Source organism: Notolabrus celidotus, chromosome 1 (genome assembly GCF_009762535.1).
Source record: "Notolabrus celidotus isolate fNotCel1 chromosome 1, fNotCel1.pri, whole genome shotgun sequence".
NCBI lineage: Eukaryota > Metazoa > Chordata > Actinopteri > Labriformes > Labridae > Notolabrus > Notolabrus celidotus.
Window position 1 is genome coordinate 22,162,701 of NC_048272.1, and position 24,811 is coordinate 22,187,511.

Genomic DNA, 24,811 nt, shown 5'->3' on the forward strand with positions numbered 1-24,811 from the left:
CTGACAGTTCATCTAATTTTATGCAATTAAGAAATTCTTCCAATTTGTCATTGTCAGAACAGGTGTCTGTACTCTTATACAAGGACTTGTAGAATTCTGCAAAGGATTCTGCTATTTTGTCGGGTTTTGTAACTAGGGTACCCTGGGATTTTATTTTTTGTACCATATTACATGCTTGTTGTTGTCTTAACCTAAATGCTAGAAGCCTACTTGACCTGTTTCCATATTCATAATATTTTTGATTTGTGAATCTTAGGGCTCCCTCGATCTTGTCTGATAGTAAGCTATTGAGTTCTCTACGGGTTGTATTCAAATCTTTTAAAAGACTGGTTGACGCAGATTGTTTGTGCTTATGTTCAAGGTCCTTTATTTTATCTTCCAATTCTCGCTGTTTAGCCTCCTTCTTTTTCTTCTTAGCACATGTAAATGAGATAATCCGGCCTCGAATGTATGCCTTAGCACAGTCCCATAGGATAAGGGGTGATGTTTCAGATACGTTGTTAAACTCTAAGTATTCCTTAAGCGCCGCTGTAATGAAGGAAATAAATTCTTTATCATTCATGAGTGATGCGTTAAATCGCCACTGCCTGGGAGTTGGTCTGTGACCTATATCCCACTTTAATTTAACAGGGGCATGGTCAGAGAGAGTTATAAGTAGTATCTCAATATCTGTGATCTTATGTAAATCTTTTTTGGGGGTGAAAAAATAATCAATCCTTGAATAGGATGCGTGTCTATTTGAAAAAAAGTGAAATCTCTATTTCTCGGAAATTTGCTCCTCCATATATCCACATGGCCTGATTCCACTGATAGGTATTTTAGCATTGTGCTTATTTTGGACAATGGGGCTTTGGCGGAAGGTTGGCGATCCAAAAGCTGCGACATGACACAATTAAAATCTCCACCCATTAATAATAATCCAGAGCTATACTTTAGAATCACGTTAAAAAGTGTTCTGATGAAGCCTGGTTCATCTTCATCCGGAGCGTAAACGTTTAGCAAGGATACCTCTACGTCATCAATAAGACCATTAACTAGAATATATCTCCCCTCATTATCTTTGTGTACCAGTGTTTGTATGAAATTAATTTGTCTGTGTAGAAGTATGGCTACACCCCTCCTTCTCCCAGATCGATGCGAAGAATAGTAAACTTTGTCTGCCCATGACTTTTTTAACTTTTCATGTTCTACATCAGATAAGTGGGTTTCCTGTAAGAATGCAATTTGACATCTCATCTGTTTCAACTGGTGAAGGATTTTCTTCCTTTTTACAGGACTGTGAAGACCCTTCACATTATAACTTATAACATTAAGTGTGTCCATTATTTAAAGTCTGTATTCTGAGCTTTGACCTCCCATTGCTCGAGCAAAGAGAGACGGGAAGCAGATAAAAGGTCAGCATCTAGACCATGGACCTCAACACGCGATACCCAAGAAAGTGTAAACAAAAAAATAAACATTGAGGAGTGGTAGAAACCAGAGTACTTAATACAGCTGCAATAAGATTTTTTGGCAAAGTGGATAGTATGAGTTGAAAAATACAATGACATCTTTGTTGTTTTTGTATATAATGCAGGATCCCATAGGAATGTAGGGATCAGAGCAAAAGGAACAAAACAGCTACAAACGTAGTGTCTAATTTGCATTAGTTGCGAACAGGTGGGACAAGGTCCCTAGCCACACAAAGATAAGCAGCAAAGTGCACAATCCAAACAATATAGACTGTTCCGGGGGGGTGCTAAAGTAGGGGAGACAACGGTTCGAACCCCTGCAGGACCTTAAGTAAATATCTTAGATCTAACAGCTAGATATAATAAGAACTCTGCTGAAGAGAACACAGGAACCATTCAATAGGAATATTACCAATATATTAATAGAGTAACACTAATAAGGTAATTATAACATTGAAAAAAAGAAAAAAGACAACCGTCTTAAGATATATACCCTAGTTAGAGGGAAGTATTAAATTAACAAGGCTTGGAATGAAATATACCTCCATGATGGTGTTCCAGGCATTATGTGTTATTTCAGGAGAGAGTGGTTATGTCCCTTAGTGTTTAATAACATGTAAGAGTATTTGGTATTTCTGTGCTTACTGTTAATAACGCCAGGGAAGGGATATACTCAGTTTTCAGGCTCCGTGGACGGAATGACGATCTTTTGAACATAGTCCATGGCCTTATTGGGATCAGCAAACTCCTTGTCCTCATCCTTGTGCGAAATCCTGAGTCTGGCTAGGTAGAGCAGACTGTAGCGGACGCCTCTCCGTCCTCGCAGCGCCTTCCTGATGTCTGTGAACACGGCTCTGGCCTTGGCGACGCTGGGGGGGTAATCTGGGAAAATGGCAATCCGTTTCCCGTTGTAGGTCAGGGGGGCGCGGTCCTGGGCTCTCCTCAGGATCTCTGCAGCTTCACCATCATAATGAACCTTCGCTATGATCACCCGTCGTTTTTCTCGTTCTCCAAGCCTCCTGGATGCGAGGGTGCGGTGGGAGCGGTCAATCTTTATGTCTCGATCCAGGTGCAGCGCTTCTCTAATAACTTTAGAGACCGCTTCTGGAGAGCTGGAACCCGGTTGCTCATCGATGCCAACTATTCGGATGTTACAGCGTCTCATTCTGCCTTCCATGTCTTCACACCGGTCTTTTAGAGTGACCACCTGACTTTGAAGACTGGCTACGGAGGTCCGGAGTGACACCACTTCATACGACCAAGTGGATAATCCGTCTTGCACGTCTCGAATGTCAGTTTTCATGTGATCGATCTCTGAGCGTGTAGCAGTAGCAGTGTTAGCAATTTCAGCCCGTACAGCCTGCAGCTCCGATTTCAGTGCATGAAATCTTCTGCCAAAGCGCTTTTAAGTTCATCTCTGATGATTTTAGATATCTCTCCTCTCAGTGAAGACAATATGTCCGTTTTAATGTCTTCAGCGGCCATGCTTAAACCTTCGTTTCGAGGGGGTTAGGGCTGGTCCGAGCGGCCGGCTGGTCCGAGCGGACGGCTGGCTGCGTACTTTGCCTCGTGGATCTGGCAGGCCCTGGAGCGTTGCTACCGAACTTATATTTTTGAAGCTTTTCCACCATGTGGGTCGTCAGTACTCACAGAACTCCATGTTTTGGGTAATTACTGTGATTCCTGTAAGCACCTCAGGCTGGTTTCAAATGAGATGTGCTGTTTTATTTAGTAATGTTATCGGTCCTACAGGAGCTCCGAAAAATCGATCTTACTCCATGGTGTGCTCGCTAGCGCCCCCATCAAAAATGTAGTTTTAACTTCCAAAGTTTGATAGGATAGGTCAAGAGAGACAGGAAATGTGGGGAGTGGAGAGTGGGGGAAGACATCCAGCAAATGGTTGAGGCCGGGAGTCAAACCTAGAGAACTATAGCCTCTGTATATGGGGCGAGCACTTTGTGTCTTGGTGTCGTTTTTATTGCAATAAAGTAAAGGGAATAATACTTTGAGTTCATGCTGTAGTGGTCCTGGTTGTAGCCCTTGGGTGACGTACTGGTCACGTGAAACTTGAGCTCACTGGAGACAGATGGACCGGCAGTCTGCAGCTGAAAAAGAACAGCAGTGATGGTATCCATCCATGTATTCCTTCTACTGATGATCAAAGTGAAGATGCTGATTCAGAGGATTGAGTGTCCCGGATGGGATGCTTTCTAGTTGTTTCGTTTTTCATACGATCATTTCCTTTTTTTTGATGCGTCTTTGTGTCTTTGTGTTCCAGGCTCCATTCCAGAGGAGTGTCGGCAGTGCCACTTTGAGGCCGAATGCGTGCCAGGTGTTGGTTGTCAGTGTAAATCTGGGTTTGAGGGGAACGGCACCTTCTGCAGCCCGGAGCCACGTGAGTTTTCTGCAGCTCCAGGGAACAATTTACCAGCTGGAGACGCTGAAATCAGTTTCATCATAATCCAACTAATCTGCTTTGTGAATTAACAACATTTTTAGAAGTACTTCAAAGACAGAGACAAGTTGCTTCCCTGTTTACATTTTCTTCCCTTCAACACGTGATAAGAACAAAGACTCCTGAGTATTTGGCAGCATGGTGTTAAGATCATCCCGACCCTGCTGGAGCTCAAACAAACCTTTATCACTCAGACGAGATAAGTGAAAGTGTTAACTTCTGGGTTTGATTCCTCGTTGTTAACAGTTAAAGAACAAGGCTTTTATTGTCTCATTTAATATGACTCAAGTAAAGAGAGTTAGCTAACAGAACTGAAACACAGTTATCAGACTCCGGTTGTTTTTCCAGGGAGACTCTGTCAGGCCTGGAGAAAAGCCAGCTTCACTTCCTGCCTTCTCTGGGGGAGTTCAGTTCTCACTCTGCTCTTAAACAGTAAAACACTGGAGTGGGTTGTGTGAGATGATCTGACCCGACTCTGAGACACTAAGAACAACAACACGTACTTTACATTAGAAGAGGATCTAGCAACTGTGATAACACCAGTTGGTTCAGAAAGTGATGTTTTGAAGCAGAGTGTGGGACTAAAGCTTCTGCAGTCTGGTCATAAAGAAACCAGATTTGGGGTTTACCTTCAGGCCACCTTGGTAACAACTTATTACCACGACTTAAAGCATACTCTGCTTTATCCTCAATCTCCAGGGGTGTGTCCAGATGTTATTTTAATTATGTCTCATAAAGAGGCATGAAAATTTATTTTGGGCCATGAATTTGTTCCAATTGGTTAAATCGTGTGCCAAGATAGCCAGCGGCCCAGGTTTGATTCCAGCCTGCGACCCCTTTCCCGCATGTCATTCCCCAACTCTCTCTCCTCTAGAAAATCCTTTTTGGTCTTTCATAACTACATAAAGACTCCTCATAGGAGCTTTAAAGACAAAAAAAAGAGTCAAAAATCACAATTTGAAGTACCAACAAAATAAAAGTACAAGCAGCCCGCGTAGTTTTTAGCAATGTCCCGTCTTTGAGAAGGCCAACAGCCAATCCCAAATAAAGACTTTGGGGTGGCCAATCAGACTTGAAAAGGGCCAATGCCACCTTCATTTACCCCTCAAGATACGCCCATGTCAAGTTCACTTCGTCTTCTTGACTTACGTCTTGCATCGTGGGCGTCATGAATTCACTTTGCCATTATTGCTTTTCTCCTTTCCAGTGTTGATGTAAGGAATCCATCCGTAATGCAATACAGCACGATCAACAACAACACAAGCTGATGCTCCTCCATACTGAAAGGCTGATTGCAGTGTTGCACAAATGATGACGCCTGTCAGGCTGTCGCCTTTCATCGCGTCATTTATGTTGTCGTTCACCTACTGTCCCCAACTGGCCTGGCAGTGTATTACAATTACTTGTTTTTTTTCCCAATACGTCATCGGCCTGATTTGCAAAACTTTCCCGGGTCTTCGGCCCCGCGGTCAAAACGCAGACATCAATGGGGGCACAAGAACCTTTTAGTTCAAGGTAAAGTAGTTCTGGGGACTAAAAGACCCCGGAACTCTTGGTCGAAATGTACCTTATCATTCACAAACTAACCATCAGACTGAAATGTTAAATTAAAACTAGAAAATCAGCTGAAAGTTTTCGGGTGAGTGTTTAATGAGGAAATCAATCAACAGAGAAATACGGTCAAATTAAGGTTTGCAAATTAAACTTAAGTAGTTGTAAAAATTTTCAGCTAATAAGTTGTTCATTTTGAGTGATGTGTTTTAAAACCAGACCCATGTAGCTGTTGTCTCTGGACATGTTTGATGATAATAATGAGTGGATGTGTAGATATGAAGATCACACATCGACAGATCAGATACCGTCCTGTGGGGTGACATGACGGCTTTATCAAACTCCGCAGCTCCAGACTTCTGCTCCGAGTATAACGGCGGCTGTCACCTGAACGCAGACTGTAATCAGACAGGACTGCTTGTCAACTGCACCTGTAGCAGTGGTTACCAAGGAGACGGCTACTCCTGTGAGCCTATAGACAGGTCGGTGCAGCCCGTCATCTTCTCTGATTTAAATTTCTGTTTCTCTTCAGCAGTTTGTGGACCGTTGAGTGAATATATGAAGTCCACAACTGCGGTTTCTCTCTCTGCTCAGGTGTTTTGAAGAAAACGGAGGCTGCAGTGAGTTTGCCGCCTGCAAGTTCACCGGTCCAGTAAGTAACACTTTATTGTTTTTAATATCTTTCTCTCTTTTTTTTTTACCCGTGTTATCAGAATTTATACTTTATTTTTGTTTCTTTTTTTTTTTTATGTCGGAGCAATGTGATTTTGAATGGCGTCCCATCACCTCAACCAACCATGTCCGGTCCATCTCTGATCTGTCACAGCACCTGATCTAATAGGTCTCTATTCTAGTCAATGTGTTAACTTCCACTGGACCCGCTCCGTTGCGTTCCGGCTATGCTTTTCATCCAGGTCGGAGTCCTCCGGATCAGATACGCAAGACTTCTATTTTTGCCAGATGCCGGAGCACGACGCATCAATCTCAACAGAGCAGATGGAGCGGGACAGGAAGTCAGACACCAAAACAAAATGAAAACATCCGGTTAATTTTCAGAATAAAACACTCTGTGTTATCACCAGATCGTATTTCACTTAACTACAACAACACACCGTCATGATGAGCGGAGCCAGGCCTGGAGTCAACAGGTCAGAGGTTTTCAGAGGACCAGAAAGACAACATGGATGAGGGGAGGAGGAGGAAAATCCTTGATTCAGTATTTACTGCGGGAAAACCTCGGTCACATGACTCCAGCTGTCCGGCGGTCCTGCTCCGTGCTGCGTTCTGAAAACGTAGCCGATGGGTGTTGACGGACCTGAGAGCATTATAAATTATATAAATGACGACAATAATCAGATAAAGATAATTTTTCCAAGAAGGAAGAAAATATATTTGAGCAGAACTTCCCTTTTTAACCTGATCTATTGTTGTTCTTTTAGAATGAGCGTGACTGTGAGTGCTTGCCGGGGTACGTGGGTAATGGAGTCCAGTGTTTGGAGAAGGTGGTGCCCCCTGTTGACCGCTGCCGAGAAAACAACGGAGGCTGCGACCCTGTGGCCACATGCAAAGACCTCCATTATCATGGTAACACATCTGAATGAGTCTGCAGTGAAATTATGTTTTATTATGACTGCTGAGCAGGAGCTGTGATGGATCTGCAGCCCTGTTAAACTGCTGATGCCATGTAAAATGTTAATTACACCACGCTGACCTTTACAGCGTTCATGTTACCATCAGTTTGAGGTTTAAAGTTGATCCCTCTGGGACTCGTCTGGAATACCAATCAACACAGAGTTTTAAAGCTCAGTCAAGATGGGGGCTCATTGAGGCTGCAGACTTTACGTTAAGGAATTGAAACGGACACCTGACAGCCAATCAGAGACTCTATTGGGGCTCTATTGTACACCTGATGTGTAGCGTTTAGGCGTGCAAGGCAAGAGTCAGTGTTGTTATTTTTACACCCACGTTAGAACCCATGGGTGTGTTGGTCTTAGAATGAGGTGTGGCCAAGTGCAACGGTGGTATGTTGCCATCTTGAGGAGGCGGACAGTGTCAAAAACCTGGTTTACAGACCATGGCACAGGACTTTCCTGATATTTAGAAGGCACATTATTGAGATAGTGAGATGACCCCTGGAGCTCTCAGCGCAGCAGAGCTCCCACCTATAAGGAAATATGAGTGATTTTGCTGATCCAGTGAAACAGAGGGTTTATTGAGCTTTAAATAAATAATAAAGTGAATGCTGCTGTGTCTCTTGCCTATATGTACACACCTCTCAGGTAACTTGGAAAGGCACTTTCACTTTTAATGCACATTTTTGCCTGCACACCGTAGGGATGGACATCTAAGGCCAAAATACTATTCGATAATCATTGGCATCTATTTGACGATTATTCTAATAATTCCCCCCAACCTGTCCCGTTAACAGCCCGCTTGTGTGCCAGTCGCATTAACCAGCAGCAGGACGAGGTGCTGCAAGTAGCGGGCACTGACAGCATCTTTCCTCGATCTTTAGGGTCAGTGTTTCTGTGATGCGGCGTGGCGTGTGAGTTTACATTTTACAGCCATGCTCAGTCTCTGGATATACAAGTGTAGTAGTTTGAGATTCAGAAATGGAGAGAATTGCCGCGACTGTTGACCTTTCGCCATTGTTTTCTTCTTCTTTTACTATTTAATGCAGCTAGCATTCTTCATCTTCTGTTACTTAATGTGGTTAGCAAAGAGCTTTAAGACGCTCTATAGCCACCCTCTGGCAGAAATACCGTATTACAACCAGGCACCAGTAAAAAAGATGAAAATTTGTACTTTTAATATGAGAAAATATTCATAGCAACAAATATCAAATATTTGAAAATCATTGCTCATCCCTAGCACACAGGAATAACTCATACGGTGACGTGTGTGTGTTTTTTTTTTTGTGTTTTAGAGGCACAGTTGAAAGTTAAATATTCTTGGAATGAGAGCAGATACACTGATTGGTTTGACTCATGTTAAGCCCAAAACACAGCTTTGAATAATCAAGAGACAAAATCCAACCTTTCTGTGCTTCTGCCCCTCACTGAGTGCCCAGACTGTGCGCCATTGAACTACCTTTAGACGCTGTGCTTTAGATCATTCAACGTTTTGTAGCTGTGGTTTAAAACAGTTGAGATTTCTCATCCGTAGATTTTTGTATAGTTTATTCGTGTCTTCAGTTTTTAAACCCGTAGAGATCAAACTGTAGTAGTGAGGTTGAGGTTAGGTAACATTGGTATTGTGGTTCAGCCAACACAGCCGGAGTGTTCCACCTGCGCTCTCCGGAGGGGAAGTACAAGATGAACTTCAGTGAGGCTGATGCCGCCTGCCAGGCTGAGGGCGCCACGCTGGCCAACTTCAAACAGATGGGAGACGCACAGCAGGTACACCTGCTCTCAGAAGCACACCTTACTCTGCCGTAAATGGGCTTCTTTAAAGTATTGATCTCCTTATTTACACGTTGATTTCCCAAAATGTTGAAATAGAAGACCATGTTTATGTGCAGATCTTGAGAAGATTCATTCACCCCTCATTCATGGTCTTTCTTGTTTCATCACTATTTTTGGAACATTTTCATAATAATCAACATAATCAATGCTCGCCACATAAGTAATAATTGTACGATTTTGTTCTCGAGTCCCATGTGCAGCAAAGCATGCTGGTATGTCTGGTGTGTTTTTCCACTCCTCACTCTCCTCTGGTTGTGACAGCTGGGAATGCATCTGTGTGTGGCCGGCTGGCTGGCAGGAGGACAGGCTGGATACCCGACAACCTTCCCTTCGGTCAGGTGCGGAGGAAACCACATTGGCGTGGTCATATACAAAGAACCTGTGGATCAGAGCAGCAAGTACGACGCCTACTGCTACAGGATCAAAGGTACTGAGACAGATCCACCGTGCTAGCTCTGTTGTTTGTACTACTGGAGATTATATCTGCTCAGAGCTCTATGTTGTAATCTGTTGTTGTTTGGCTTGATTTATAATCCAGGGACGCCTCTAAAGATTATCTCCATTATTATTTCTGACACTTATATTAAATCAAAGCTGGGAGAAAGTCCTGATTGTTGGTTTTCATTTCCTAAAAGAAAACCAAGAACGAAGACTAGAAAATTGAAATCATAAAACAGGGAGAATCCTAACTTTTAAGAAGTTGAAACCCAGAAAATGTGTTTGTTTGACTTCATGAAACACCTCATTGATCAATATCATTGCCCCATGTACATCACTGTTCACTAAAAACATAAATCAAACGTTATAAATCTATCCCCAGACAAATCAGAGAGTAAGTTTTATGAAGTGTATTTGTATGTAGATGTTTCCTGTGTGTGTCAGCCTGGTTACATCGGAGACGGAGACTTCTGTAACGGCGTCCTGACCAGCGTCCTCGCTACGTACAGTCAATTCTCTATCTTTTACAAGGTGAGTGTGACCGCCGGACTATTAAGCTGTTGAGCAATCACTCCTTAGATCATGTTATTTACAAGCTGTAACTATAATCTGACTCTCTCTCTCTCTCTCTCTCTCTCTCTCTCTCTCTCTCTCTCTCTCTCTCTCTCTCTCTCTCTTAGTATTTGTTGGACTACAGCGGCTCGTCCTCGGAGGGAAAACAGCTGGTTGATATTCTGTCTCGTAAGAAATCATCAGTCACGCTGTTTGTTCCTCACAACGCAGGTTTCACAAGAAACAAGGTGAGAGACCCTGAACCCAATACTGATCCACTGAATACCCCTTTAATGACAATTTACCAAAACAAAGTTCAATGAATCTGAAATATGTTTAAAACCACAAACAGAACCAGGTCTGCTTTAGTTCATGTGACATACATTACACAGGTTTTTGATCGGTGCATGGAATTGGTTACTTATTAGGGATGGGCATTTCAAGTCAAAATACTATTCGATAATCCTTGGCATCTATTCAACGATTATTTGAATAACAGCGTCTGTCTCGATCTTTATGTCGGTGTTTCTGTGACGCGATGTGACATTTGTGTGTACAAGTTATGGCCATGCTCAGTCTCTGGAAATACGAGTGTAGTAGTGAGATTCAGAAACTGAGCAATTTTCCGCGACTGTTGTTAATGTTTTCTTCTTCTTTTGCTATTTAATGCAGTCAGCATTCTTCTGCTTCTGTTTGCTAATGCAGTTAGCAAAGACGCTCTATAGCCACCGTCTGGCATGAATACCGTATTACAACCAGGCACCCGTAAAAACGATGAAAAATTGTACTTTTAAAATGAGAAAATATTTGAATATTCGAAAATCATTGCCCATCCCTACTTATTACTCTTCTCTCTGAACAAATTAATAAGTTATTATTCATAAAGACCTTCTAAAAAAAGCTCTAAAAGTTCAGTAGAACACTCATTGAACAGTTTTCAATAGGGATGCAACAATATCAAAATCTCACGGTACGATATCGTCACGGTATTAAAGCCACGGTACGGTATTATTGCAGTATTGTCAAAAAATAAGATGACTTTGAAAAAAATGTCGAATTTTCGTTGACAGCCCTACTACCAACAGGTATTTTCAAGTGCAATGAGCAGTGCAGGCACATCCAGTGTTTCAAGTAACAAGCAAATAAAACAATCTTTCAATTGAGTGTCTTTAAACTGACTGGAATTTTGTAACTTGGCTCAAGCGTGTTCACCAACCTTTTAACCCCTCATTGTCCATCACTCAAAACAGCTGCAGGGTGATGATTCATCAAGTGCGTTCTCATATTATTTGTATTACCCGACTCGTAGACGATCGCGGTGTGGCAGTGTCTGTTAACAGTTTTTTTTTGCAGGTCCGTCATGTTTTCCCCTCGATCATTTTTGTTACTGCAAAGCCAAAATGTGTCCATACTTCTGATTTAAACGTGCAGGAAGTTCCACTAGTTAAAGTTTTCCGCTCCGCTCCCCCTCTGAGCTTTCCGCCATCTCTTCCTGCACTGCGCAGGGGATCAGGGGAGATGATGTTTGCTTCTCAGACCGGCCCACTCAATGGCGCCAGAAAAAAAACTACACTAGCGAGAGTACTCCGAGTCCCTGTTTGATACCGTCACATGCCACGGCATTGTTGTGAGAATTTTGATACCGAAATACCGCAATATTTACAATACCGTTACATCCTTAGTTTTTAATCAACAAAGGTCAGGACCTTACTCAGAATCAAATTAAATGTCATAAAAATGACAATCAATCTTCGAGCTCAATGTCCTTTATAGATATCTAATGTTTATTTTGTGTGGGTGTGTGTTTCTAGACTCTCTCAGGTCGAGATCTTGAGTATCATATCTTAGCCAACAACAACAGACGACCATTCAAGGACCTAAAGCACCAGGAGGTCATCATATCCAGGCTCGGGTTCAACCTGACTGTTACACACGGACATAATGAGGTCAGGGAGAAACACACACACACACACACACACACACACCCACACACACACACACACACACACACACACACACACACACACACACACACACACACACACACACACACCAGATCCCTGAGCTCAAACATGTGAAAACAAGACACCAGAGGAGCGGTTTGATGACTGTAATTGATGACTCCTCAGAGCATTAAGCTGGTGAACGAGCGGCTGCTGCTGGAGTGGGACATTCCTGCTGTAAACGGGATCATCCACGTCATCGAGGCCCCACTCACAGCTCCACCCCCACCGGTGAGTACACATGGTTTAACCCACAGCTGGTGACAATAAGAGAGGCTTCTTCCTCTGAACCAGCAGGTCATTAAATCTATAGTACGGGACTGCACTGCTGCAGTCCCTTTCACATCCACAGGGAGGCACTGTGACGCCCCCCCGCATGTGTTTTCCTGATAGGATGATCGCTCCGTCGTTGCGAGGCAACGGGAGCAGATGGCTGCGTTTACATTTTTGGCACGGTGTTCAGGAAATGAAGATTCAATCAGCGGAGTTTCCACACTGATAACATCACAGCTCTGATCAATATTCATGAGGTACATATCGCAGCAGATCTGAAGCCTCCAGCTAAATATTATTTTATTCTCCCCAATAAATCATGCTCGCCTAAATCCCCCCCTCCTCTCCCCACACGTGATATCTGATTTACAAAGTTTGATCTCAGGAACAAGAAGCTTCTTCAGGTTTTGATCTTATAAAGTTGTAATCTGTTCAAAATAAACTTGCTCTCTTTTTTCGTCTTCACAACTCCCAAAGTCCTGTCAGGATTTGTAAGCGTCTGGCTAAATCTGAGGAGTAAAAGTGACGAACCAGCAGTTGTTACTACAGTACGATTAGTTAGAGCTTCATGATATTTCATTTAATGTGGTCCGGGTGGAGATGACGTTGAGCCTTAAAGCCTCTGGTAACCCATATCAACAAAAACGTTCTACCCATGATATTTATACACACATGTATGTACTATTATATATATTTAAAATATTGGAACTGAACATAAATACATTTTTGAATTATTATCGGCTAAGTTTTTGATACTGTTCTAACGCTAGGATAAAGAAGGCGGGGTTAACTTGGATATTTATGACGAAATAAATATTTAACCAATCAAAAATGAAACACTGAGTCACGTGCACACATGTTCAACAAAACTACTCCACTCCTGCTCAGACCGTCTCCTGACGTCTCAGCCAGCTCCCCTCAGTGTTGCCTTAGCTGTGAGCTTGTTTGCTAATCACGTGCTGCCTGTAATCTGTCTGTATATCTGTCTCTCTGCTCTTTGTGCCGCTGTGCTCGTGTGTCCCTGTCTGCACACCCACTGCTGAAGATGACAGCTTGTTGTCATTCTTCTATTTCCCTAACTGCGGTGGATTTAGGGAAACTTTGGGACACGGTTGAGTTGAACCGGGGCCAAATAGCAGTCCCGCATATGCTCCGCTCATTTCCCTCGAACCGGTTCAATAACTTTCCCCTGGGCTGGCTCACTAACTTTCCCCAGGACCGCTTCACTAAAATTTCTCTGGACCGGTCCACTAACTTTCCCCTGAACCGATTCACTAACTTTCCCCTGGACCGGTCCACTAACTGTCCCCTGGACTGCTTCACTAACTTTCCCCTGGACCGCTTCACAAACTGTCCCCTGGACCGCTTCACTAACTTTCCCCTGGTCCACTTCACTAACTGTCCCCTGGACCGGTTCACTAACTTTCCCCAGGACCGCTTCACTAAAATTCCCCTGGACCGGTTCACTAAAATTCCCCAGGACCGCTTCACTAACTTTCCCCAGGACCAGTTCACTAACATTCCCCAAACAGCTCAGAGTTTAGCCAAACAGCTCAGTCTGACACCCGGAGCCGAGCTCCTCTGCGTGCACATACTACATTTCGGCTGCTCAGGCGTCCCATGGTCCTGATGCCCCGGAGACTACGGAGTGATAAAACTAATAAATGATATAAGTCCTGATTCGGAAGTATTTTGGGACTCAGCACTCAGAGACCATTAGAAATGAATAATATTTAGATTCTGTAGTTTTTATGTCTTTAGATTTGGAGTGAGACGGCTCAAACATGCAGGCTGTGAACTCTCTCTTGACCTGTCAATCAAAGAGTTAGGCCACGCCCACAGTTTTTTTTCAGAGTTGTAGATGTTTATTTTCATTCAGATTTTTGTTGAAGCTTGATTACACATTCCACTTTATATTCTATGTGAATTTTAAATGTTCCATTTACATTTCCAGAGGCTTTAAGGGTTAAAACTAGTCAAAGTGTTGCAGTTTTATCGTTTCCTCCTCATAGCTCCATCAGGTTATCACACAAGGTCAGCGAGTTCTCAACACTCACAGCCCAGAGTCCAGCAGAAACAACCACACTCCACAGACACACGCCAGTATCACAAAAACACACGCTCAGTGAAAAAATACTGAAGTCAGAATGAGAGCGTGATGGGAGACCGGAGGCAATTAGCACCCTGAGTAACAAACAAACAAACCACTCCGAGTCAGAGACAAAAAGTCTCTCAGTCAAATTCTAACCGAAGCTAACGTTTAGCCACATTGTTTTGATGCTAAAGGAAACTAACGGTTTCACCTCACTTTACGGTCTATGGTGTCAACAAGCAGAAGCTAAATGTGTCTGAAGTCTTTTCCGCGGATTGATTTGACATGACGTGTGATCAGTTTGCCTCTGGTGTGCTCATGTTATTGTAAGTTAATAACCATTTTCGAGTGGTTTTAACCAATCAGAATGAAGCATCTTACACAACCAGAGGATCAGTAAGAAAGCTGGTAAATAATCAAGAATATATCAGGCTATAAGTTCACATCCTTCCATTCGTTCACCTTCTCACCCTTTATGAGCCTGCACGCCTTCTTAGATCGGCTGATACTGGTTTGTCGGTTGTACCCAGAGCCTGATAGACGACCAAGGGCTATCAGGGTTTTTCAGTCTGGGTTTGTACCTGCTGAAATCAGACGTGCTTAATCTCTCTCTAATTTTAAATCTCTCCTTGAAACACTTTTTTTTAGAAATTATTTTATAACCGTGTAGATTTGACTGAAAAAGTGTCTTCTAGAATCGTTCATAAAGATGTGAGTAGAGTCTGGCGGTTCAGCCCTGTTTGTCCTCAGATTAGATCTTAACATGAATTATTAACCCCATAAATGGGAGTTTTTACTGCCCTGTGAGGAGATGCAGCTGGTGGTGACTATGGACCGACACAGTGAAGCAAACAGTAGCAAGGTCAAAAGGCTTGATGTAATGTTTTCAAACATGATTGTGTCTTTACGTCTGTCACACCTTTCTCTCGCCAGACCTCCCACCTTGCCTCCAAAGGCCACGCCCACTCCAGCGGCACAGTGTCAGCAATCTTGGTGTCAGTGTTGCTGGCTTGTGTGTTGGGTGCACTTGGATACTACGTCTTCAAACACAAGACTGACGCCTTCCGCTTCCACTACTTCAAAGTGAGTCACACACACAATCACACTCTCACACACACACACACAGCTGAGCATTGATGTGGTGACCTACAGGTTACAAACTGTAATGAGTTTTGAAAGACTCACTGTTACTGGTTGAAGGTTGATATTCTGCAGGTGTAGAGATTTTATTTAAGGTCAGTTAGCGCCTAGCTTCACTCAGACATGGGGACTAAATTGTTCAAACACATGAAATGGAGGTTACAAGGGGTGCCAAAAAAAATGCTGTTAGTGGACACAGGCCCTCGTAGATTATTTTGAAATTTCTGTCCATGGGTGTTTGATAGTGATATGAATGTTAGCATTAAGCTAACAGTCCTTCCTTTTTTTCTCCTTCGTGGCAGAACGAGGATGAGGACGGTGCCGGTGGTAGGAAGAAGCCCACATTGGTCTCCATCCCCAACCCTCTGTACAGCGGCTCCAGAGCCTTCAGCGAGCCGTTTGGGGTGAGTCCACCAATCAGAGTTTGACTGAGCACTTCCATCAGCAGGAGAGCTTGAGCTGCTTTAAGTCATTTGAACCAAACATCTGGTGATCCAGTCCAAAATGGCTTTCAGAGCAGAAAACAACCTGGCTTTAAAACAACAGGAGTCCTGCTGCCGAGGGTGCTTCAAGGAGTAAGACATGAATTATATATCGTCTGAGGTGACTTGGGATTTGTTCTACAAGTTGAGCAAGGGTCATTTATGTAGCTTTTTAGCATCAACACGGTCAGTTCAGATTTTTAAGCCTCTTTAACTAAAACCAGTAACTCACAAACTCCAGTTATTTCAATCACAGAAAGGCAGATCAAGGGCCAAACTCCACCAGATCCGTGTCCGTTGCTTCTCCAATCCGTCACGGAACCGGATCTGATAAGTTTCTACTCTAGACAATGTGTTAACTTCCACTGGATCTACTCCATTGTGTTCCGGCTGCATCTTCCCTCCAGATCAGACACGCAAGACTTCTATTTTTGCCGGATGCTGGAGCATGAAGCATCAATCTCAACAGAGCAGATGGTGCGGGACAGGAAGTCAGGCACCAAAACAAAATGAAAACATCCGGTTAATTTTCAGAATAAAACACTCTGTGTTATCACCAGATCGTATTTCACTTAACTACAACAACAAACCATCATGATGAGTGGAGCCAGGCCTGGAGTCAACAGGTCAGAGGTTTTCAGAGGACCAGAAAGACAACATGGATGAGGACAAGAGGAGGAGAATCCTTGATTCAGTAATTACTGCGGGAAAATCTCGGTCACATGACTCCAGCTGTGCGGCGGTCCTGCTCCCTGCTGCGTTCTGAAAACGTGGATTGCAGGTATTGACGGAAGAGAGAACACAGAGCTGGACAGCAGCGGATCGGAGACGGACTGGACTCAGATCTTGTGGAAGTCCGTTGTATGGCATTTCAAGGAGGTGCCCCCTGTTTTCTCTGCCACACAGAGTTAATATAAAGAACCTCTGGTGCTTACTTCTTGGCTTTAGAAAATACAGAGCGGGGTAGGTTTTCTGACTTTAGAAGAGGGGCACTGTGGGTCAAAGAGATGACCATAAAGAAGGATTGAGCGTGTTATACAGTTTTTTATTCAATTTAGCAGCACCTGATTTTTCAGATTTTTTTGCATATCAAGCTATAGAGCAAGTTATCATAGCTAATTTTCTAAGAGGAATGTTCAGATCTAGTTTGACGTCTAAGCTGAAGGGTAAAAGTTACGGCTAACCCCAGTCACAGGACCAAAACTTACCATGTACATCCTTTAAATCAGCTTTTTCTGCTCGTGTCGTGCTCAGTTTGTTCTAACATGTTGTAAAATTTCCCTGCAGAGACGGAACTCTTTGCAAAATAACAGAATGCTGTTTTGAAACCAGAAAAATGTGTTACATCACTCTCTTTAAAGCCACCAGACTACAGTTTCAAAAACAGTCATTTTAGCACTCGGAGCACAGAAGCTGCTGGTTGACTGCTGGGAGGTAAAACAACTGTTTTAATTAATGGAGTCTGGTGGCTTTGAATAGATCGATATAACAGCTGTTTCCAGAGTCAAGTAAAGGTCGATCTCTGAAGCTCAACTTCCTGCAAGATTTTGCGGCGGATATTTTCTGACCATCACTTATCAGCACTTTCAAGTCATCACAGCCTTGGACTCAAACGACAGCAGAGGATTTTATAAGCTTGTTTTCTGGATTATTTTTAGATTCAGTCAAATACTGGGGAGTACATTAGCATAATCCTACTCTAACTCTAGTCTAGTCTTTGAATTTTCTGCATAGTAAAGTTCTAATTTCTTACATCTTTCTTACAGGAGGCCGGTCAGGGGACGGAGCCAACAGAACCCGAAGAACCTCCAAATATTCTGGACCTGTAGAAGCAATGAAACAGGAAGTGTCTGTTTACGCTCTGACATGGTTAGCTTTCCTCATCCCTCCTTTATCATCTTAATAAAAACAAAAGTCTGTTGACTGAAACCTGTTGTTTTTTCTGGCTTGATTCTTACTGGTCAAAGCGCTGTAACGATTTACAGTGATGCCTGTTGACACAGTGGCAAAATCATTCTCATTACAAATTCTGAACAATGCTACACTCCAGAACAGCAAATGAGATGAAACTTGGAACAAATTGATGAAGATGGACACAAACGGATCGCAGTGTGGGCTTTGGGGGAGAAAAAGAAGTGTCAGCAGACTTCAATCAGACGTTGTCATTTAATGCACAAAATCAAACATTAGTGTGGGTGGTCCTCTCCCTCTTTAACGGCCTGCTCACTTTACATTATCCCTCACTCCAATGCATTAATGGTTGAGGTTGAATGGTGGCACAATCTCCGGTTATCATCTGATTTAGGAGTTTACTAAATAAAGGACATCTGGGAACCTTTTAAGGTTGAAGTTTAACATCGTCTCGGTGTGATCTTACCGATGATTGACATTTAAATCCTGCACGTCAGCAGAGAGCCTCGGTGAATGTGCTGAGTTTATCAATTAACAGTAGGTCACTGCAGAGTCGTCCGACACTGAAGGTACCATAGACCTCACAGAAATATAGCAATCTGGGGCCTGGACTAAGAAGCAGGACTTGAAGTTGTGGAGGTAACTTCAGGGGTTTTCAGTACCATGGAGATAGTTTTCTGATTCCAATTTCTTACATTTGAGGTCTTTATAACGTTTCTAACATGAAGCTGTAAGATTTGACATGCTGGGAATAATTTTTCCTACAAATTGAGGAAATCTCACCATTTTCTTGACTCTTAATTGAAAAGGCGAGACTTCAGATGTGTTCAGACAGAGAATTTAAGAGGCAGCAAAATCACACACCAAGTCAGAGGAAATAGTGAGGTTCAAATGTTCCCCAGATGCTGAGACTTGTTGTTTCACCCTGATTTCAAACATTTGCACTTAACCCGGGGCTTAATGAATCTGTCATAAACTACAGCGCGAGGGAGAGGAGAGGGACTCGAGGGAAATAACAAAATGTCAGACAGCTGCTGAGCCAAACACTAATAAACAGACCAACACACACACACATTAAAGATGTGACTATCATTAGTTAGCCTTAAGCTAACATCGAACATGTTAATAAGTCAACTATTGGGGGCAAATCAAAACAGTCATTCTCACGCCAAGTGCTACAATCTGAATATCAAAATTGACACATTGGTCCAATTCCAGTGTCCTCCATAAAGCCTGAACACACTGATGACGTCAGAGTGCTTGCGCCTGTGAGTGCTCGAGAGGTCATAAAAATGAGGAATGGGGCGCACGATCATGACATCACTCGTTGCCTGGGGACAAGGTGTGTCATGAAATGAAGAAAGGCTGCATACTTCAAGTATGTGTTTGTGCCTCTGATATTACAACATATATGTCGTTCTTCTTGTCACAGTCAACGCTGTCCATATTTTCAAGGGTGTGGTTCAAACTCTCTTGAATACTAATCCAATAAACAAACATTTGTTGACATTTAGTTTGGATGCTGGATGAACGCATTCATTACGTCATTCATTCAACACCAAGCAGGAACTCAAAGTCTTAGTCTGGGGATTGGTAATGGGCGAATAACTTTCAATCATGTTGATGGTTGTCTGTAAACGGGCTATACAATCTGACCTTTGCCGAGTAAGAATATAAACCTAGTAGAGCTAAGGTATCATAAAATCTTAAAAGACACAGACTGCGTTACACGTTCGTTTTGTTCAGCAATGTGCACTTTCTATGCAGATGTGTAGCGCTTTAAAGTACCATCCATTATCGCCACCCTCTGCTGGTCTCTTGTCTTAAATTGAGAAGTCTTTTCCATCAAACCAGCAATGTACAAGGTTTAATTATTATAACACTGTTTTCTTTAAATGCATAATTATGACCCACTGTGTATCCAGCATGCTCCACGCAGCAAAGTAGTTGCTTGCTACTTAAAACGCCATCTACTGGGGAAGATACCTTATCACAACAGAATACCTCTACAGATATACTGGCATGTCTGTTGGGTTAGGGTTATAGACATATTTCAGGTTTTAAAGAGATATTAAAAATGTGTATTGAACACTATATTTTACAGTAACTGAAAGATCAATATAAAGGTTGTGAAAAAAGGGAACGATAACGGAAGTCATCAGGTGTCGTCCACTGGGCCAGGTTTTCTGATCCCAGCAGAGTAAACAAACCATAAAACATTTCACCAATTATCTGTTTACATTTAACACTAAATATTTAGTTATCAGCAACTATTAGGATCTTTGAGTTCGCTCTGACTTTGGCGCCCTCTGTGGACAAAGTGTGCAGTGCATAGTCGTATTTACATTAAAAGCAATCAGGATTTGGTAAACTTCTGATTACTTGATGATCGACGATACATTTTGTTGAGCTGACTAACAGCCTCTGAAGCAGAAGACTTTTCAGTTTGATCCTTTTTCCTTAATTTATTTGCTAACAGAACTGTTTCTGTTTTCTGTAGTTTCCATAGAAATCAGTCCTAAATTCTGCTCTAATTGTGTCTGATGTTGTTGTTACTTTGTCGCCTCCATGTCTCCTTTTTCTCTGGTTTTAGTTTTCCTCATGGCGGTCCAAACTGGACAAACTTGTTTTATTTTCAAAGCCAGTTGTTGCTTCTTTACGATTGAATTTTCAGTGAAAGCAGCCATGTTTTTATGACAACGGCAGCTTGTTTGTAACTACTCAGCTCTCTCCTCAGCTCTTCTTCATCTCTCCAGGCAGAAAATGTTTTTTATTCTGCTGCTGCTCAAACTAAAAAACCTCAAACCCTTCCTTTCTTTGTAGACCTCCCCTTTAAAAAGCTTTCCTTCTCTTCTACCGACAGTGAAGACACAAAGACGAGCCTGACCTCCTCCCTCATGGCTGACACAGTTTATTAGTTTGACAGTTCAGCAGAGTACACGAGGCACATAAAGCCGTGTAATTAAACATTTGGCCAAACTGAGATCAGACTATCTGTGAGGTGGTAACCTTTCCAAAATGGAGAGCGAGCAGCTGTGGAGGTTTCTGCACCGACCGTTTCTCTGCCTGCTGAGCGCCCTTCCCCCAACACACAAAGAGCTGCACGGCAGAGCAGAGCAGCTTGGAAATGGTTTTGCCTGAGAAGCGACGCTGTGGGGGGAGAAGGCGCGGGGGGGGGGGGGGGGGGGGGGGACCAAAGACCAAAGACCCTGACCTCCTCCACTGCTGCAGGCTGGGTGGGTGTTTCCCGCCATTGCAGAACAAATTTAAAACTGCTGGTGTTGGTTCACTTCCCACTTTTGGTCTGAACAAGAGTCTTGGTCGGGTTTTAAGAGACCAGAATCTGGAGCTCGATGTGTCGGCAGGTTTCTTTGAGGGGAGACCAAAGGGCTCAAATCTAACGGCCCGATCACACAAAGAGTAGATCTCTTTTGTTAGTCCTGGTGAGCCTGAAGACTGAGGCTTGTGTGCATTTGGCATGTCATTAACATACTCAGCTGTGAATGGGCAGTTATTTTTGGAAATTTCCAAAACAAGGTTATGAATTTTTGTGCTTCGAGTTCATTACTCGGGTCTCAGTAGCTCAGTTAAGTTTTACTTTGGGGAATTTTGGATCAAATGTAATCGACTTTTCCTTCCTTTTAATTTGAGATCTCAAACGTAGCTTAATGGCGTAGAATAATCTCTGGAGGATCAGGTCTGAGTGGTTGACATGTTGTCTACTGCATCTCGTACAACGTTTGGTTAAAAACACAGAGAGTCGCCCGGGTAGAGCATCCAGCAGGAGAGAAGGACTCGTTCTTAATGATGAATGCTAGAGCATGACGCAGGAACACTTCTTGCAATGTTGTTGCATTACTCAGACTTCATACTTTGCTGCAAGGATGGCTGAATCTCTTTACCTCGAGTACTGTTGGTAAATTTTAGCATGTATGTCAAGGTTTGGTATCCTGTTGGGTATTTAAGTCTAAACATATGTGTATTTGTTACAAGCAACACTGCAGGTCAAGATTACTCCCAGCCAAAGCGACCTCATGCAAACTTTACTAAATCAAATCTTGAAAATCAGATATTTTTCAAAATAAAGATGAATGATGTAAACATGGCTCCAGTGTTGTGCAAACTAGCTGAAAAATAATAAAACAAAATTAAAAAAGTACTTCTCTTCTCATAATTTGCTGACACTGTAATCGTATTTGTATAATCTTCCAAAGCATCATTTTGAAGACATAGACTAGTATCCCTTATCTGAACCCACAGATCCTTCTGCTGTGAATGTTCCAGACTCCAGAGGCAACAGCTACAACTACTACTATCTATCTCACCACTATCATCTCTCTCTTTCTTCATCTCCCTCTGTCCCTCTTTCCAACATGGTCTCAGCAGATGTGTGTCTAACATGAGTCTGGTCCTGCTGGAGGTTTCTGCCTTAAAGGAAGTTTGTCCTTGCCACTGTAACTTGCTAAATGCTGCAAAGTGCTCTGCTCATGGTGGATTAAGATGAGATCAGACTGAGTCCTGTCTGTAAGATGGGACTGGATCTTATCCTGTCTTGATGTTGGGTCTTTGTTAATAATAGAACAGAGTATGGTCTAGACCTTCTCTGTTACGAAAGAGTCCTCAGATAAAGTTTGTTGTGATTTGGCGCTTTATAAATAAAGATTGAGTGATTGATAAAAATCTGAGGATCACTTTAAACCACATGCTTGAATGGTCATTTCTGGGCTCAAGTCCTTGGATGGGCTGAAAATCACTCAGTTATTCATGAAGTGTTGGATCGGATTGATGGGTGTTTTCTTTTTCAGGCTTTAGCCGAATTCTCAAAGCATTTATTCCCTCGTGGCAGAGAGGTAAGCTTCTACCTTGGTGGAACAGTTGGTGGGTCATATTTCCAGAAACTCCCTTGAGATGTCCAACTGAGGAACCAGGGTGTGATGGTTAAACCCTAGAGTTAGGGTTAGCGGACGAGGTGTGATCAGTCCCACAGCTCCACCAGCTAGATCTCTTTTGCAGAAGTCATGTCACCAAATCAATCACCAATGCAGTGATTGGATATGTCAGCACCCAATGCAGGGGTAATTTGGATGATGAAGATACGTTGTCCATATTTATTTCCAGTCAGCTGAGATAAGCTGCTAAAATCAACCCTAAAACGAATGGCAGTCATATCAGACAATCAAGCAGTTATCCACAAAATGGACAAAACAAACTTTGAACATTTAAATTAACACAATTGGGCTACAACACCAGCAGACACAGAACAACACACCAACTTTGTCTTTGTTGCCTCGTATAAAAAAAAAAACATCAGCTATTTTCTTTACAGGTCGGACAGAAATGCAAAGAGAAGCATTTAAATGGGGCTCGTCTTCCTCGAGTTCAGCTCTGGGAGCATCATCCTACAGCTGCATATTTGGACTGAAAGTGAAAATATCCTTTGGTGACTTTCTTATTTGTCTTTCTGGTGAGTGTTAGTTTTCTAATGTCTTGTTTGGCATCACAGCTCAGGTGATATAATAGAAAAGACGGGGTGTGACACCTTGGGGAATTAATTAACTCTAAGCCTAAAGGTTAAAGTGGCGACAGGCACACGAGTGTTGAGCTCCATTTGTTGCTGAAACCAGAGACAGACTCAACCCTTCACTTGAACTTCTCTGAGTTTGGATTTTTATTACCTGATGTGTCCTTCACCTGGGATAAACTGAGCGATGACGTCCACAGATCATATGTTACTCGTCTTTCAAATTCCAAAAGATGCTCTCTTCATAAAGCACCTTTACGGTTTGTTTGGTCCTCTAGCTTTAAACAATTCTTTCAATTCACCTGAATTCATCCTCTTTCTTCATCTCCCTCTATCCCTCTCTCCAACACGGTCTCAGCAGATGTGTGTCTAACATGAGTCTGGTCCTGCTGGAGGTTTCTGCCTGTTAAAAGGAAGTTTGTCCTTGCCACTGTAACTTGCTAAATGATGCAAAGTGCTCTGCTCATGGTGAATTAAGAGATTGAGAGATGAGATCAGACTGAGTTCTGTCTGTAAGATGGGACTGGATCTGATCTTGTCTTGATGCTGGTTCTTTGTTAATAATAGAACAGAGTATGGTCTAGACCTGCTCTGTTTGGAAAGAGTCTGAGGAGAACATTTGCTGTGATTTGGCGCTATATAAATAAAGACTGATTGATTGATTGACTCTACATATACCTACCTGGGACATGGATGAGACGACAGCCTGTTTTAAGTTATGTAGGGGAGAACAGTCAAGGTTGAATTGAGATAAGAGGGAAGAAGGGAGTTTGAGACAAAGACCAGAACAGCCATAAATTCTAGCTCTGGCCCCAGCCTGCAACAACCTGTGGTCTGTAACAAAGAAGGCACTTTGTCCTTCTCAACAGAAACAAAGATGTAGTATCTTTAGATAAGAATACCAAAAATACACACGTGATTTCATCTTTAAACCTTGAGAAAAATGACACAATGTATGGGTGTCTTTAACGTTTACTGTCTGTGGAAGGCCATCTCCTCCTTGATTTCACCATGGCCTATCATGCATCAAACAGAGAGGGTGCGGCAGATGTCTCTGCCAAATTCTTGATGGTAAACCAAAACTACTCCACTACAAGAACACAGAGGAACTTGTGCTCCTGACCAATGGTAGCCTGGTTAAGACTTAGGAATATAATCAGACTTTAGTTCTTTTCAGATGAGCCTCAGTCGCTTGTTTCAACAATTTGTAGATATTTATTTTTATGCACAATGTTTCAAAATGAGCATCCAGCATTTGAAGCGGCATCTATGTGGGAAATGTAAAGATTTTTTATATTGTGTAAATAGTTTCAGTCTGTTTTGCGATACCCGGTAAATTGTGAAGCTCACACCGAGTTGGTCTGTTGTGAGAAAACCGTAACAAACAAACAAACATTCCTGAAGACAGATGACACCAGTAAGACCTGTTTTCAGCCAAAGAAACATGAGTCACAAAGTCAACAGAGAGTTCAGTGTTG

The 24,811-nt window shown here is 42.6% G+C and overlaps 1 protein-coding gene across 1 annotated transcript in view; it reads left to right on the plus strand.

The window, feature by feature from the left end:
• stab1 (stabilin 1) overlaps nucleotides 1-17,830 on the plus strand; it is a 95,840-nt gene extending 78,010 nt beyond the window's left edge. Inside the window, 13 exon segments of the mRNA XM_034697436.1 lie at nucleotides 3,730-3,846; nucleotides 5,807-5,939; nucleotides 6,052-6,109; nucleotides 6,897-7,041; nucleotides 8,722-8,855; nucleotides 9,183-9,348; nucleotides 9,784-9,890; nucleotides 10,040-10,159; nucleotides 11,723-11,857; nucleotides 12,041-12,145; nucleotides 15,213-15,362; nucleotides 15,722-15,823; nucleotides 17,668-17,830. Of these exon segments, the coding sequence (XP_034553327.1) occupies nucleotides 3,730-3,846; nucleotides 5,807-5,939; nucleotides 6,052-6,109; nucleotides 6,897-7,041; nucleotides 8,722-8,855; nucleotides 9,183-9,348; nucleotides 9,784-9,890; nucleotides 10,040-10,159; nucleotides 11,723-11,857; nucleotides 12,041-12,145; nucleotides 15,213-15,362; nucleotides 15,722-15,823; nucleotides 17,668-17,730 (1,535 nt within the window). The 3' untranslated portion in view covers nucleotides 17,731-17,830.
• The last annotated feature ends 6,981 nt before the right edge of the window (nucleotides 17,831-24,811 follow it).